The sequence below is a fragment of the Rattus norvegicus genome, chromosome 8, assembly GCF_036323735.1.
Source record: "Rattus norvegicus strain BN/NHsdMcwi chromosome 8, GRCr8, whole genome shotgun sequence".
NCBI lineage: Eukaryota > Metazoa > Chordata > Mammalia > Rodentia > Muridae > Rattus > Rattus norvegicus.
Window position 1 is genome coordinate 68,932,784 of NC_086026.1, and position 13,593 is coordinate 68,946,376.

The 13,593-nt window shown below is 41.4% G+C and overlaps 1 protein-coding gene across 13 annotated transcripts in view; it reads left to right on the forward strand.

Annotated features, from left to right (window-relative positions):
• Positions 1 to 12,121, forward strand: part of Parp6 (poly (ADP-ribose) polymerase family, member 6) — a 32,512-nt gene extending 20,391 nt beyond the window's left edge. For 6 of the 13 annotated variants that reach the window (XM_039081105.1, XM_006243191.2, XM_008766232.3 and 3 more), the window contains 8 exons: positions 1,109 to 1,157; positions 1,406 to 1,518; positions 2,194 to 2,266; positions 2,848 to 2,917; positions 10,725 to 10,804; positions 11,173 to 11,236; positions 11,381 to 11,465; positions 11,785 to 12,116. In XM_039081105.1, coding sequence (XP_038937033.1) covers positions 1,109 to 1,157; positions 1,406 to 1,518; positions 2,194 to 2,266; positions 2,848 to 2,917; positions 10,725 to 10,804; positions 11,173 to 11,236; positions 11,381 to 11,465; positions 11,785 to 11,887 — 637 coding nt within the window. In that variant the 3' untranslated portion in view covers positions 11,888 to 12,116. Of the gene's footprint in view, positions 1 to 1,108; positions 1,158 to 1,405; positions 1,519 to 2,193; positions 2,267 to 2,847; positions 2,918 to 10,582; positions 10,642 to 10,724; positions 10,805 to 11,172; positions 11,242 to 11,380; positions 11,471 to 11,784 lie in introns of those variants that run through there. The other 7 variants (XM_063265136.1, XM_008766233.3, NM_001106828.1 and 4 more) reach the window with 6 other exon arrangements.
• Positions 12,122 to 13,593: the final 1,472 nt, after the last annotated feature.

The following is a 13,593-nucleotide window of genomic DNA, read 5'->3' on the forward strand; positions in this document are numbered from 1 at the left end:
AGTTCACAGTGAGATCCTGAGGAGATTCTTAAGTTGGTGAAAGACTTACCATACAACATGGGGTCCTGAGTGTGATCACCCACAAAAAAACCAGGCATGATGGCATACACTTGTAATCACAGCACTGGGAAGCAGAGATAGGCAAATCCTTGGGCTCTTTGGCAGCCAAAGTGCTTTAATCAGTGAGCCCCAGGTCCCAGTGAAAGGCTTAATTGTACAAGCCAAGGTGGTCATCTCTTAAGGAACAACACCTGAGGTTGACATCTGGCTTCCACAGGCATATGTGTCTGTGCCACCTACCCAATGTACAATTGGATATACATACACAAAAATTTAAACAACCACAAAATAAATACTTAGATTAGGTACAGAAGGGCTGGAGAGAAGGCTCAGCCGTTAAAGGCTAGGCTCACAACCAAAAATATAAGATTAGGTACAGAAAATACATTGTATCCACTGTAGGCAATAGTGTTCTTGCTGAACCCTCAGTGTTTAATGCTTTTGTGCTCCTACCCTCTGTGATTAGCCTGTAGACAGCCCAGTTTGCCCTTGACTCCTCAGAAACCATTTTAGTTTCTTCTGGGTCTCCCCCAAGCTGTATAGTATCTTTCTATTTTCCCATCCCTGAGAGCCTTTATGATTCCTTTGAACATAAGTTAGATGATTCCTGAGTCTAAGTTTTGAGACTTTAAACCCCAGACACAAGTTTAGCTGTTTTTGAGTCAGACCTAACCTGGCCCCCACCTCTCTAGTTGGTAACAGCTAACATTCTTTTTATTCTATGCTTTTCTCTCCCTGGATGTATTTAACAGCTTTCCCCTTGACTCCTTTATCCATTGTTTAATCCTTGATAACTAGTTGGTCTGGTTGGTAACTTCTCTTTAAAATTTATTTATATATATGATGATATTTATAAATACATATATAGTGTATACATATATATAGTTTATATATAAGCATCATTTGAATAGCAATATGGCTTGGATACAAGCACACAGTTCAGACGCTGATGTCTTATCAGTTGTCCCCAGATTAGAAGTAAGTTGCTTTTCAGGATAGCTTTACCTTGTACTTACTCTGTCCCTTCCCATTTTCTGTTTCTTCCCAGGATAATTTCTAGCAACAGGTCACACATTGTCAAACTACCTCTCAGCAGGGTAAGTGATTAGTCTTCCTCTGTAAGCTTCAAACTTCTGGTGAGAGGCAGGGAGAGGGGATCTAGGCCCACTCACCATCTTCTGCTCTAATTAGTTTGGTTGGTACTGCTCATTAGAAGTCTTTTGAGTCTAAAGGAATTTCTTTTGTTCAGGGTTAGTGTAAATATGGTTTGTTTCCTGTTCCCAACCTTTCCCTCCCTGATCTCTATTTTTGCTCTGTTTTTTTATCCCACCCCCACCCTGGGCAGCAGCTGAAGTTCATGCACACCTCACACCAATTCCTCCTGCTGAGCAGCCCTCCTGCCAAGGAGGCTCGGTTCCGGACCGCCAAGAAGCTCTACGGAAGCACCTTTGCCTTCCAGTAAGGAAGGTGGAGGCTGGGCAGCAGGAGGTGGGATAGGGGAGTAGGGCATGGGATATGAGTTATGTTTTCTCACGATTGTCATCAATCAGCAGTTATTAAATGCTACTGTGGTAGGTGTTATAAAGGATTAAAATGCTACATATGACATGGTTTTTATTTTTAAATTGCTTATGATATAGTTGAATAGAAAGAATATTTACATGTATGTACAGGAACAGATGAGAAGGATAGAAGGAAAGAAATCTACAATGTATTTCTAACAGGTGTAGAAAGAGAAAAGTATTAAGGGTAAATTAGAGGGAGTGTGAGTACTTTTTAAAAAAAATACGATATGATTTCAGACCAGAAAACAATATTTGAGATCAGTGATAAGTTTGTTGGATTTGAGATGAATTTCTTGAATTTGAAACACCAAAACAATAGACAAATGACAATACTGAGCCTATAGGTGGTGGTTTAAGATGTGGTTAGCTGAACGCAGATGTAAGGTTTAACCACACACACAGCTTGCTGCTTATGACTGTGTGTGTGTGCTTCTGTCTGTGAGCATGTCAGTCATAGGTGTGTCTGCCCGTCTGCACCGACTGTGTGGGTAAGGAGGGTGGGAATGTTGGTCTTTGAAGTACTAGGAATCTCATACAGTGAGGAGACATGTAGTATCCTGCCTTACAGTGGGTCCCACATTGAGAATTGGCATTCAATCCTGCGCAATGGGCTGGTCAATGCATCCTACACTAAACTGCAGGTGAGGCTGTGCCCCTTTCTCTTTTCCCACTCCCTCCCTCCCTCCCTTTATGGTCGTCTGCTGTCCTGCCTCAGCATCTTCATCCCCAGCCTAGGAATGAATGTGGCTGTTGTATATTTTAGGTTGAGCTGTGTGTTTTGGTAATTTGGGGAATGAGAATTAACCTATTATAATGACAGTGAATTTCCATTTTAGGGCTCTTCAGGGTTTTGTTACAAAGACTTATTTCATTGTCCTGGGAAACTACTGGGAGTGGTTTTTGTTCCTCTTCCTGCTACCTCTTCCATAGTCCCTTTGTTTGAGAATATGAAAATGTATGAAGACCTAAGGTCAGAAGTGTGAATGCTGAGGCTCTGCTATTCCCCATTCTCTAAGGCAGTGATCTCTAGTGCTTTGTAAGCTCGCAATTTAACCTTACCCACTTCCCAGCCAATCAGCTTTCAGAGCAGGTACCTAGAGTTATTTGGATGAGTGAGAAGGTAGGTAGATGGAAGGACAGACAGCTGTTAAGTGTTGTGGATGCCTAATATACAGCCATGGGGGCCCAGGCTCATATATTCATCCTGGTGTTTCCCTGCAAGCTGCATGGAGCAGCCTATGGCAAAGGCATCTACCTGAGCCCCATCTCCAGTATTTCCTTTGGATACTCAGGTAAGCAATACTCTGACTACCTTGACTCTGTATTGCATTCATTTGTGACCACATGATCTGTGCTGTCTCTTCTCTCATCATGGGTACTTGGTCTTTGTCAGTACCTTCTCCAGTCATGGACACATAATCTGTCTCTTTCCAGTTTCTCCCACTAGAAACTTAGATTATGAGGCAAGAGTAGTTATTGTTAAAAATGGCGTTCTCTCTCTGCAGTGTAGGAACTAGGCCCTGGGGATGGGTAAATGAAGAACTGGAAAGAAAAAAAAAAGAATTTTTATAGACAGACCAGATTTGTTCTGTTTTTTTTAAAGACAGACTTCTGTAGTCCATGCTGTTCTAGAACTCAATATGTGCCCAAAGATGACTTTGAACTCCTGATCCTCCTAAGAACGACAGGCATGTGTCACCATGCCCATGTAAACTACATTTTTTTTTTAAAGATTTATTTATTTTATGTACAGCATTCTGCCTGCATATGTGATTGCAGGCCAGAAGAGGGCACCAGATCTCATTACAGATGGTTGTGAGCCACCATGTGGTTGCTGGGAATTGAACTCATGACCTCTGGAAGAGCAGTCAGTGCTCTTAACCGCTGAGCCATCTCTCCAGCCCTGTAAACTACATTTTTGATATGAACAATTTTAAATTATGTGTGTACATGTGAATTTATGTGTGAATATTCTCCAATGTTGGAGTCTTAGAATTTTTGGAGATTTTATTTTGGTCTTATGTTTTTGAAGACATTATTTTCTCCTTCAACCCCCTTTTAAAATTTAAATAGTCTGTAATCACACATTATTATAATAGTCACATTGAGTACAAGAGAAAGACATGAATGAGGTCCAGAGTCTAAGGTGATGATTCTAGCATTATCTAGCTCAGAAAAAGAACTAGAATCGGGACTCTGGGTTTATTTAGGGTCATGTTCCTCTCTGGTTTGCTTTGTTCTTGATCAGTAGATCAGTGGTCACCATGCAGTTGCATGTGCTCTATAGGAAGGCAATTACACTAGATCTTTCTTCTAAATTATTATTTAGTATTTTTGGTAATAATAGTCATTACAAAAATAAGAAAACATATCTAGAATCACATAACTACAAAACTAATAATCTAGTTATGGTGGTATATATCAGTAATCCCAGATAGTCAGGAGGCTGGGCCAAGAGGATCATGACTTTGAGGTCTGTCTTGGCAACTTATTGAGAGCCTGTTTTAAAATAAACTTATAGAATGTCTGGGAATATAAGTTCATGGTGCAGTGTTTCTTAGCATGCATGAATCCTTAAGGTCAATCTTCAGTACTATAAAAACCAAACAAATCTAGAACCCTTTTTAATGATAGAACAAACCAATCAAGAAGGAAGAGGCAATGACAGGTAGAAAGAAAAATGAGTGTGCTGATATAGAGGCCTTAGGGCAGGACTGAAAACCCCAGGTGATTCTTTAAGCAACTTGGTGACTCATGCCTTTAATTCTAGCCCCCAGGAGGTAGACTGGGGGGAGGGGGGTCTCTATGAGTTCTAGTGCCATCCGAGTTATAAAATAAGTTCCAGGCCACTCTTTTTTTTTTTTTTTTCTTTTTTCTTTTTTTTTGGAGCTGGGGACTGAACCCAGGGCCTTGTGCTCACTAGGCAAGTGCTCTACCGCTGAGCTAAATCCCCAGCCCCTCCAGGCCACTCTTGATTACACAATGAGGCCTTATTTCAAAAGCCAAACAGACTAAAAGATGGGGGACCAAGATGTGACTTAGTGGTACAGTGCTTGCCTAGCACGTGTGGTGAGGCCACATCGAAAGCAACTGATAGACCTATGGTTAGTTTAAGAGTTGGAGAAATGGGGGGTTGGGGATTTAGCTCAGCGGTAGAGCGCTTGCCTAACAAGCGCAAGGCCCTGGGTTCGGTCCCCAGCTCCGGAAAAAAAGAAAAAAGAAAAAAAAGAGTTGGAGAAATAACCAAGAAGCCAACATACCTCCAGATGAAACCATTTTTAAAGCTCAGGGGTAAAGTCTGTAAATGTTAAATCAATCATTTGAAACTTTTTGACAAAGCTAGGAAAATGTGACAGTATTTTGGGGTTTTGGTTGTTTCTTTGGGGATGGAACTCAGGCTTGGGACAGAGTAGATAAACACTGTGTTGAGATAACACTCTAAGTGATCTCTCTCTCCCCATAATCTTACAAGTCTTACACTATAAAGGAGCAACTTGTTTTAATCTTAGGTAAAAGTCTAGAAAATAGGGGTTGGGGATTTAGCTCAGTGGTAGAGCGGTTGCCTAGCAAGCACAAGGCCCTGGGTTCGGTCCCCAGCTCCGGAAGAAAAAAAAAAAGTCTAGAAAATAGAGAAATTGCAAAAACTAATTAAAACTTGTTAGATTGGGTGGAAACTAAAACTCTCCATCAGAGTGTGCATGTGCACAAACAGACACAAACACACACTTATATTTTTGGTTTTTTGAGATGGTTTCTTTATGTAGCCCTGGATATCCTGAAACTCACTCTGTAGACCACGCTGACCTCAAACTCAGAGACCCACCTGGCATAAGAATGTATTTTAAAGGAAGCATAAAGACATGCTACAAACTGGGGAAGGCACCTGTAAGATGCATAAAACATAAGATTGACCATAAAATGTTTTTGAAAGATGCTGAAGAGATGGCTTGCTTGGTGGTTAAGAGCACTGACTGCTTTCCAGAGAACTTAGATTAAATTCCCAGCATCTACACAGTTTCAGATCCAATAACCTCTTCTGGCTTCTGAGGAGTTGCACATAGTGCACAGTTATGTGCACAATATTCTACACATCTATTAATAAATAATTTAAACTGTAGCTTAAAATTTCTTAGCCAGGTATAGTGGCATATAGTTGTATCTTGGGAAGCATGATCACAATTACATGGCCTTCGTGAGCTGTGTGTGTGTGTGTGTGTGTGTGTGTGTGTGTGTGTGTGTGTGTGTGTGTTCGTGTTCAAGGATAGTGTGGGCAACTTAACAAGACCTTCTCTCAGATTGTAAATGAAGGGCATATATATCTAAATGGTAGAACATATACCAAGTCCTGAGTTTCAGTCTCAAGTGATGTGAAAAAGAATATTAGTCTGCAGAGCTTATTAGAAAAGCAAGTAAATAATATATACATGGTGAGAATATAAATGAGGAGAAGTGTTCCTCCTCATGTGAAAGCTGTGTAACCTCTAGAGGGAAATAAAATAAAACCAGAGTGACTTGTTATTTAGTACCCATGCAGATCAATAAAAAGTAAGAAATCTGATAATACCAAATTATACTAAAGGCTGTAAAAATCCACAAGATTTTCTTTACTGTCTCCACAGCCATTTTAGGAAAAATGTTTCTTGTTCATTTATTGTATTATATGTGTATGTGGGTGCACATGTGTGTGTGTGCACACGTATTTGTGCTTTTAGAGGTCAGAAGGATCACTTGCTGGAGTCGGTCTTCTGCTACTGAGAGTTCTAGAGGTCCAACTTAGGTCATGAAGCTTGATTATAATTAAGTGCTTTTACCCACTGAGCCATCTTGCTGGACCAGAAAAACAATTTGACTTTACTTTATAAAGCAACATGGTTTATCTCTTTGGCCCAGCATTTTGTTCCTATATGTGCAAACTCAGTGATGTACAGGAATTGCTCACGAGGCTCTTTGTGACAACAGACCTTAGAAATAGAGCAGACTCTCATCATCGGAATAAGACACAAATTATTTGATCTAATCACATAATTATTGAGCAATGAAAATGAAGGACATCAGTAGCATGAAGTAACATAAACATTCTTCATAATGTTGATTAAAAATAGCAAGTCAGGCTGAGGACTTGACTCAGTAGGTTAAAGTGCTAGCCGGACAAGCCTGATGGCCCAATTTTAGTACCTAGAACTTACACAACAAGGTTAGATCCGGGCTGGAGAGATGGCTCAGCAGTTAGCACTGACTGTTTTTCTAGAGTTCAATTCCCAGCAACCACATAGTGGCTTACAGTCATCTGTAATGGGGTCTGATGCCCTCTTCTGGTGTGCATGAAGATAGCTATAGTGATTTGCATACATAAAATAAATAAATCTTTTTTTTTTCCTTTCTTTTTTTCGGAGCTGGGGACCGAACCCAGGGCCTTGCGGTTGCTAAGCAAGCGCTCTACCTCTGAGCTAAATCCCCAACCCCTAAATAAATCTTAAAAGAAAAAACCAATAGGTGACAGAAGCAGGAGAATCACCTGAGAGCTTCAGTGCTAGCCACAGCAGAGACGACACAGAGACCCTGCCTCCAGGTGGATTTGTTAAGAATCAACTTGTGGGGCTGGGGATTTAGCTCAGCGGTAGAGTGCTTGCCTAGGAAGCGCAAGGCCCTGGGTTCGGTCCCCAGCTCCGAAAAAAAGAACCAAAAAAAAAAAAAAAAAAAAAGAATCAACTTGTGAAGTTGTGCTCTGACACCCACACACACTGGCGTGTATGCACTTGGATTCACATGCACAATAAATAAGTAAATACTGACAAATGGCAATTCTCAGAAGGCTGTGTGGTGTGTGTTTATATTGCTCAAAGGCAGACAAAATCAAACTTGACAGGGGCATACGTGATAAACTTGATAAGAATGAAAATATGAACATTCATGGTAGAGCACTTGCCCAGCACGTGTTGGCTCTAGGGTCAGTGTTCCGTAAGTTCCAGAGCAGCAGTTCCTCTAAGTCGGATTGTTGACTAGAGTCAGTGTCTTGATAGCTTGTTTAATCTTCACAGGATAGGTGCTCAATGCATCCGGAGTATGTGAGTGAGTCATGCGCTGTGTTTCAGATTCAAATAGGAAAGGGGCTGAATTAGTCTTTTTTGTCTTCTTTGTCAGAATTTTCAGGGCTTATCTTTTTTCCAGCCTGAGCATTCCTCTGATTAATTACTTATTTTCCAAGTAATCAGATTTTCGTGACTTTTAGTGTCTGTGTTCTCTCCCTTTCTTTTTCTTACCTTCTATTAAGATGTTTTCTTCTCTTTCTTTTATTTTCTTCAGGTCAGTGGGTGCTTGAATACCTTCAGTTACCAGATGGAGCTAGGAATCTTAATAGATTCTTTCTTGTCATTCCTTAACACTTTACCAATTACATTAAAGTATCGTCTCACACCGCCCTTTTCAATCCATATCAGTGGTTTGGAAATTATCAATGAATATAGATCCAGACTACCAAAGGATTTCAGTAGGGATTTGCTATTGGAGTTATTGATCATCTAGTCCAATTCCTCATTATTCTATAGATAAGGAAAGTGATATATAGAAAAGCAAACACTTTCTGAGTCATACAGCTTTGGGTAGCAGAGATATGACTGGAATCCAAGTCTCCTGACTTTTAGGCCATTGTTCTCACTATTACATTGGACTGATAAGGGGAGGCTTTGTTTGGATCACTGTGTCTAGGGGGTCCCAGAAGATGAATAGGAATCTTGCAACATTGGGTACACAAATGTTCCACTTACTCCTCTTACTCTGGTATTTGACCAACTCTCATATATGCTCTCTTCTCCCTAGTCTGCCCTGGTTTTCTGTTTCATTTTCCTCAGGGTACCTTTGGGTTGGCAACATTGGGTGTGCTTTCCAGGTGGGAATCAATATGAACAGAGAGCATGCATTTGACCAATGGCACTGCTGATAAGTTGGCCATTAGTATTAGAAGAAATTAGGGACAGTGAATGGATTTGGAAATTTCCTTTGTTTAGTTCTGTTTAGAGATTTATTCTGGACACAAAGTTTCCAGAGATTATTAGTCCCAGGACAAGAATAGACTAATCATTTGGTCGCTATGAATGGGACAGTACCACAGGTTTGAGACAGAACAAGACTTCAGTTATTTCAAGTGCCATCCTTCTCTGTGATTCACCCAAGAAGTGACATTATTATTTTTTCTAATGCCTGCTTTTTCTGGAGGAGAACCTGAATGGTTATTTCTTTTAGAATTTTGTCAATGAAATAATCTGGGCTGAAGTCGTGATGTTTAGATGCAGAGTTGAGCCCTGTTAAGGATTGTGGAAGTAGAGGGTTTCTGTCCTATAGGAGGAAGGGATTGGCAGTTTAAGCTGAATTTTGTTCAGGCCCTGAATTTGTCATGAGATTGACAAAAAAGTAAGTGTGTGTTGAGTTGACAGTCTGTTTGCTCAGTGAAGGATTGAAGTCCAGTGGTTACCACCTTCTACCCCACACCACTGACGAAACCAAGAGTAAGCTGCTGAGATAGTTCAACTGGTAAGGTGCTTGATGCCCAAGCCTCATAATCTGAGTTTGATCACTGCCATCTCTTAAAAACAATCCTCTGAACTTGGTGTGATCAGCACCAATCCCAGCACTCAAAGAGGCAGGTGATCTCAATGAGTTTGAGGCCAGCTTGGTCTACATAGTGAATTCTAGATTAGCCAAACAAAATAAAAACAACAAAACCCAAAACATTGTCTTTTAACCTCCAATGTGCATTTGCACTCACATCACAGACACCTAATAAATAAAATTAAGTTTAAACTTTTGAAATAAAAGGCCAGTGGCAAAACCAAGAATTAAATCAGAGTGAAATTGTGATGAGGTAGAATGGTGAGGTTGGAACCCTGTTCATGGCTTTAATGATCATATCATCGATTTCATGTTTATCCCATCTCCTTGGTTACATACCCCTAACTGGTAGGGCTGTACTTATAAGAAGCCTAGAAACAGACTGAAATCCTGTCCTTAGGCCAAAAGAGAGTTGGGAGTAGGAACATACAGGTACTGTTTGATACCTAAGTAAGAACTCTGTTTTCAGTCTCTAAACAAGGTCTCTTCTGTAACTGCTAAGAATGATAGAGAATTGTTGTTGTTGGTATTATTATTATTATTATTATAAAAAAGCCAGGCATGGTGGCACATGCCTTTAATCCCAGCACTTGGGAGACAGAGGCAGGTGGATCTTTGTGAGTTCGAGGTCAGCCTGGTTTATAAAGTGTGTTTTTGGACAGCAGGGCTGTGAACACAGAGAAACCTTGTTTCAACAAAGAAAAACGGTAGAGAATTTATGCACTGCAATAATGTAGAAATGTAGACATGAGAGGGAGTTGGTACTTTTTTTAAAGGTAGGATTCTTCAAGGTGGTTGTCATTGTAAATATCTGTGGAGAATGCATGTGGAAGGATTCAGCTTTTTCCTTTTATTATGAATGGCCAGTCTTTTCTGTAACTTTTAAACTACAGCTTATTGAACTTCTACTTGCTTTCTCTTAACTTATATCTCTGGCTTGTCATTTGATTCTGAGGTATCCTATTCTGCTAGGCCTCTCTTTCCTGAGCCATGTGTTAAGTTGTGTAATAGAACCCTTTAGTGGTTCCCTGAAGTTTTTAGAGGATAAACCCTAGTTGTTTTAATAGCCCATAAGCCCTGCTTGATCTGACCCTAGCTAACATCTATTACATCATTTTTCCCATTTTCCTAATATTCATTCCTAATATGTGCAATTTAAGTCCCGTGGCTTTATCTATGTTTGTGTTTTCCATATTCTATTATACTAACTCTTCCTTACTGCATCAGGACATTTTCAAACTCTGGGCTAGGGTGGTTCCCCTTCACAGGGTTCACACGGTGCTCTATAAACTATCATGATCCTCACTACACTGTGCTGTAATTACTTATTCCTTGCCTGTGGTCTCCACTAGACCAAATTCTACGCAGAAAAAGGCTTGTTTTACTCACCATGCGTCACCAAGCGTCTTAGGTTGGTATCCGGCATATATAGTAACTACATCGGTAAATACTTAGGAAATGGGCAAATTAACTGAGGTGGTTGTTCTGTGACAGGAATGGGCAAAGGACAGCACAGGATGCCTTCCAAGGACGAGCTGGTCCAGAGATACAACAGGATGAACACCATCCCCCAGGTATTGTTTGTTGGCTCTGCCTAAGTTAGCAATCTTCCCCTGTATCCTGCTAAAAATAGTGGATGGGGGAGTAATAGAGCTGGGTCACTGTCGATCATTTAAAGGCATTGAACAGGTTGTAACGATCTTGCTCTAGTCATATATTCTCTCTGTGGTCTGTATGAGAGCAAAGGCAGGCTTTTAACTGAAAAGATGAACATGGAGGCGTGGACCCATTAGGTGACTGTGTGTAAGCAGATTCAAATGGTTGGAGCTTAGGCTGAGTTCCTATCCCTGTCATCCCCATAATCAATAACTAACTGACCATTTTGAGAGCAAACTCTAACACTTTACCTTGCTCTACTCTCCTTTGCTTCTTTCTATTTCAGACCCGATCCATTCAGTCAAGGTTCCTGCAGAGTCGGAATCTAAACTGTATAGCACTCTGTGAAGGTATGCGACTCGCCCAGTTCATGGCTTTATTTCTCATGCCCTGTGGCACATGAATCAGCCAAAAATTATGTCGAAACCTTATGTCCTTCTCCCCTACCTGGACTGTCTGAACTTATCTGTGACTTCTGGCTCCTTTTCTTCCAGTGATTACATCTAAGGACCTCCAGAAGCATGGAAACATTTGGGTGTGCCCTGTGTCTGACCATGTCTGCACAAGGTTCTTCTTTGTGTGAGTCCAAAGGAGCTTTTGGAATTCCTTGAGGAATGGGGGGGGGGGTGGTGGTGTGTGACTGTTTAGGACGTTATCTTGTGGTCTGGGTCCCTTCCCTTGCTGTCTGATTTAGCACTGGGACTCTTCCTTAGGGTAGGATAGGTTATTTGGGTCTGTGTAGAGGAATACTGCTCAGCTGACCCCTTCATCCTGAAGAGCAGCGACGAGATCTTCGACTTCAGGATGAAATGGCCATGTCTTAAAACACAGCTCCTCTGGTGGACATTACCTTGGTACTTCGCTTCCTCCTATGCTTACACTTGGCTGTCTTTGGCAGATATGAGGATGGGCAAGTGGGCGATGCCAACATTAATACTCAGGACCCCAAGATACAGAAGGAAATCATGCGTGTGATTGGAACTCAGGTTTACACAAACTGAGGGGGCCCCAGCCCTCGTACCACCCTGTTCCCCAGGATCCATCTGCCCTTGTCAAAGGGCTCAGGAGCAGCAAGTGAGGCTGCCCTGAGAAATCCAAGGGGCAAGAAAAGAAGAGGCGGCCTTCATGGTGGAGATTGATCCAGGAACTACTCCACATTTGGATGGCCCTGACTGACTCCCACCCCTGATTGTAAATAAAACAATAAAATGGAAGGTGCTGTGGACTGGATATGATCACTGTGGTCTCACTAGCCTGGGCTCAGCACCTATCTGAGGTCTGAGGCAAAGGTTTTTGATCTGAGAATGAATGAATATCCTGAAGGTTGGAACTGTGTGTTTCCTAAAGTAAGAGATGCACTGATCGATTAGTCAGCTTTGTATTCTACAGGTATGTTAGGCTTTTCTTTTTTTTTTTTTTAAAGGTTTATTTATTTATTATACATAAGTACACTGTAGCTGTCTTCAGACACACCAGAAGAGGTCATCAGATCCCATTACAGATGGTTGTGAGCCACCATGTGGTTGCTGGGATTTGAACTCAGGACCTCTGGAAAAAGCAATCAATGCTTGTAACCACTGAGCCATCTCTCCAGCCCTAGGCTTTTCTTTTAAGGAAGTAATTTGGTTTTATTCATTGCTATATCCCAGTACCTAAAATACCTAAATATCAGACCGACAAGGCCCATGCCAAATGGCTGGGTGTGAGATGCCGCTGAGCTGGGAGGTCTAGCTGGAAAGGCATAGAGACGATCAAGCCGTGTCATGTGACAGCCAGCCCAGAACACACAGAATAGGGCTGCTGGGAGTGGCACACAACGGCCAGATGACTTCTAGAATGGAACTAGGTTTTGTTTTGTTTTTAAAGATTTATTTATTGTATGTACACAAGTACACTGTTGGTGTCTTCAGACACACCAGAAGAGGGCATCGGATCCCATTACAGATGGGTGTGAGCCACCATGTGGTTGCTGGGAATTGAACTCAGGACCTCTGGAAGAGCAGTCAGTGCTCTTAACCGCTGAGCCATCTCTCCAGCCTCATATGTGAGTATTTTTAACCAAATAACTAAAAAGTGAAGTTTATCAGTGATGTAGATGAAATAATCAGGGTAAGCATACAACTGATGACTGTCACTCTGGATTTAAATGGGCCTTTGAAGCCAGAGCCGCTTTGAGGTTTTTTGTTTGTTTGTTTGTTTTTTAACCTTCGGGATCGGCTGCTTTCTACACCAAAGCAGCCCTGTCAGCCATGCCTGCTCTGTATCTCAGATGCTAGACTCTTCATTATTCCCCTGCCTGGCCTTTAGTTGGGATAAGTGAGGTGAAGAGAAGGGGTGGAGGTAAGTTGGCAGGTACAAGAAAGTTCTCTAACCGGAAGTCCTTTAAGAAAGGCTTATAGGTCTGTAGTAAAATGCTTGCTTAGTGTGCATGAGGCCCTAAGGGGGCTGTGAGCTGTCAGGGTTTGGTGTAAGAATTCACCAGGAAAATGTTGGAATTCCCTGAAAGGTAGGTGTCCTGAAACCACTGCCTTTCTTACCTCTGGCTAACCATAGAAGATTTAGTTTGTCTTATCAAGGAAGCTTCTGGCCTTTCAGACTTGTTCCATATACCCAAAAACCCTTAGTTAATTTTTAAGATAGGGTCTCACTATGTAGCCCTGGGTGGCCTATAACTCATTATGTATAAACGAAGCTGGTGTCAAACAGA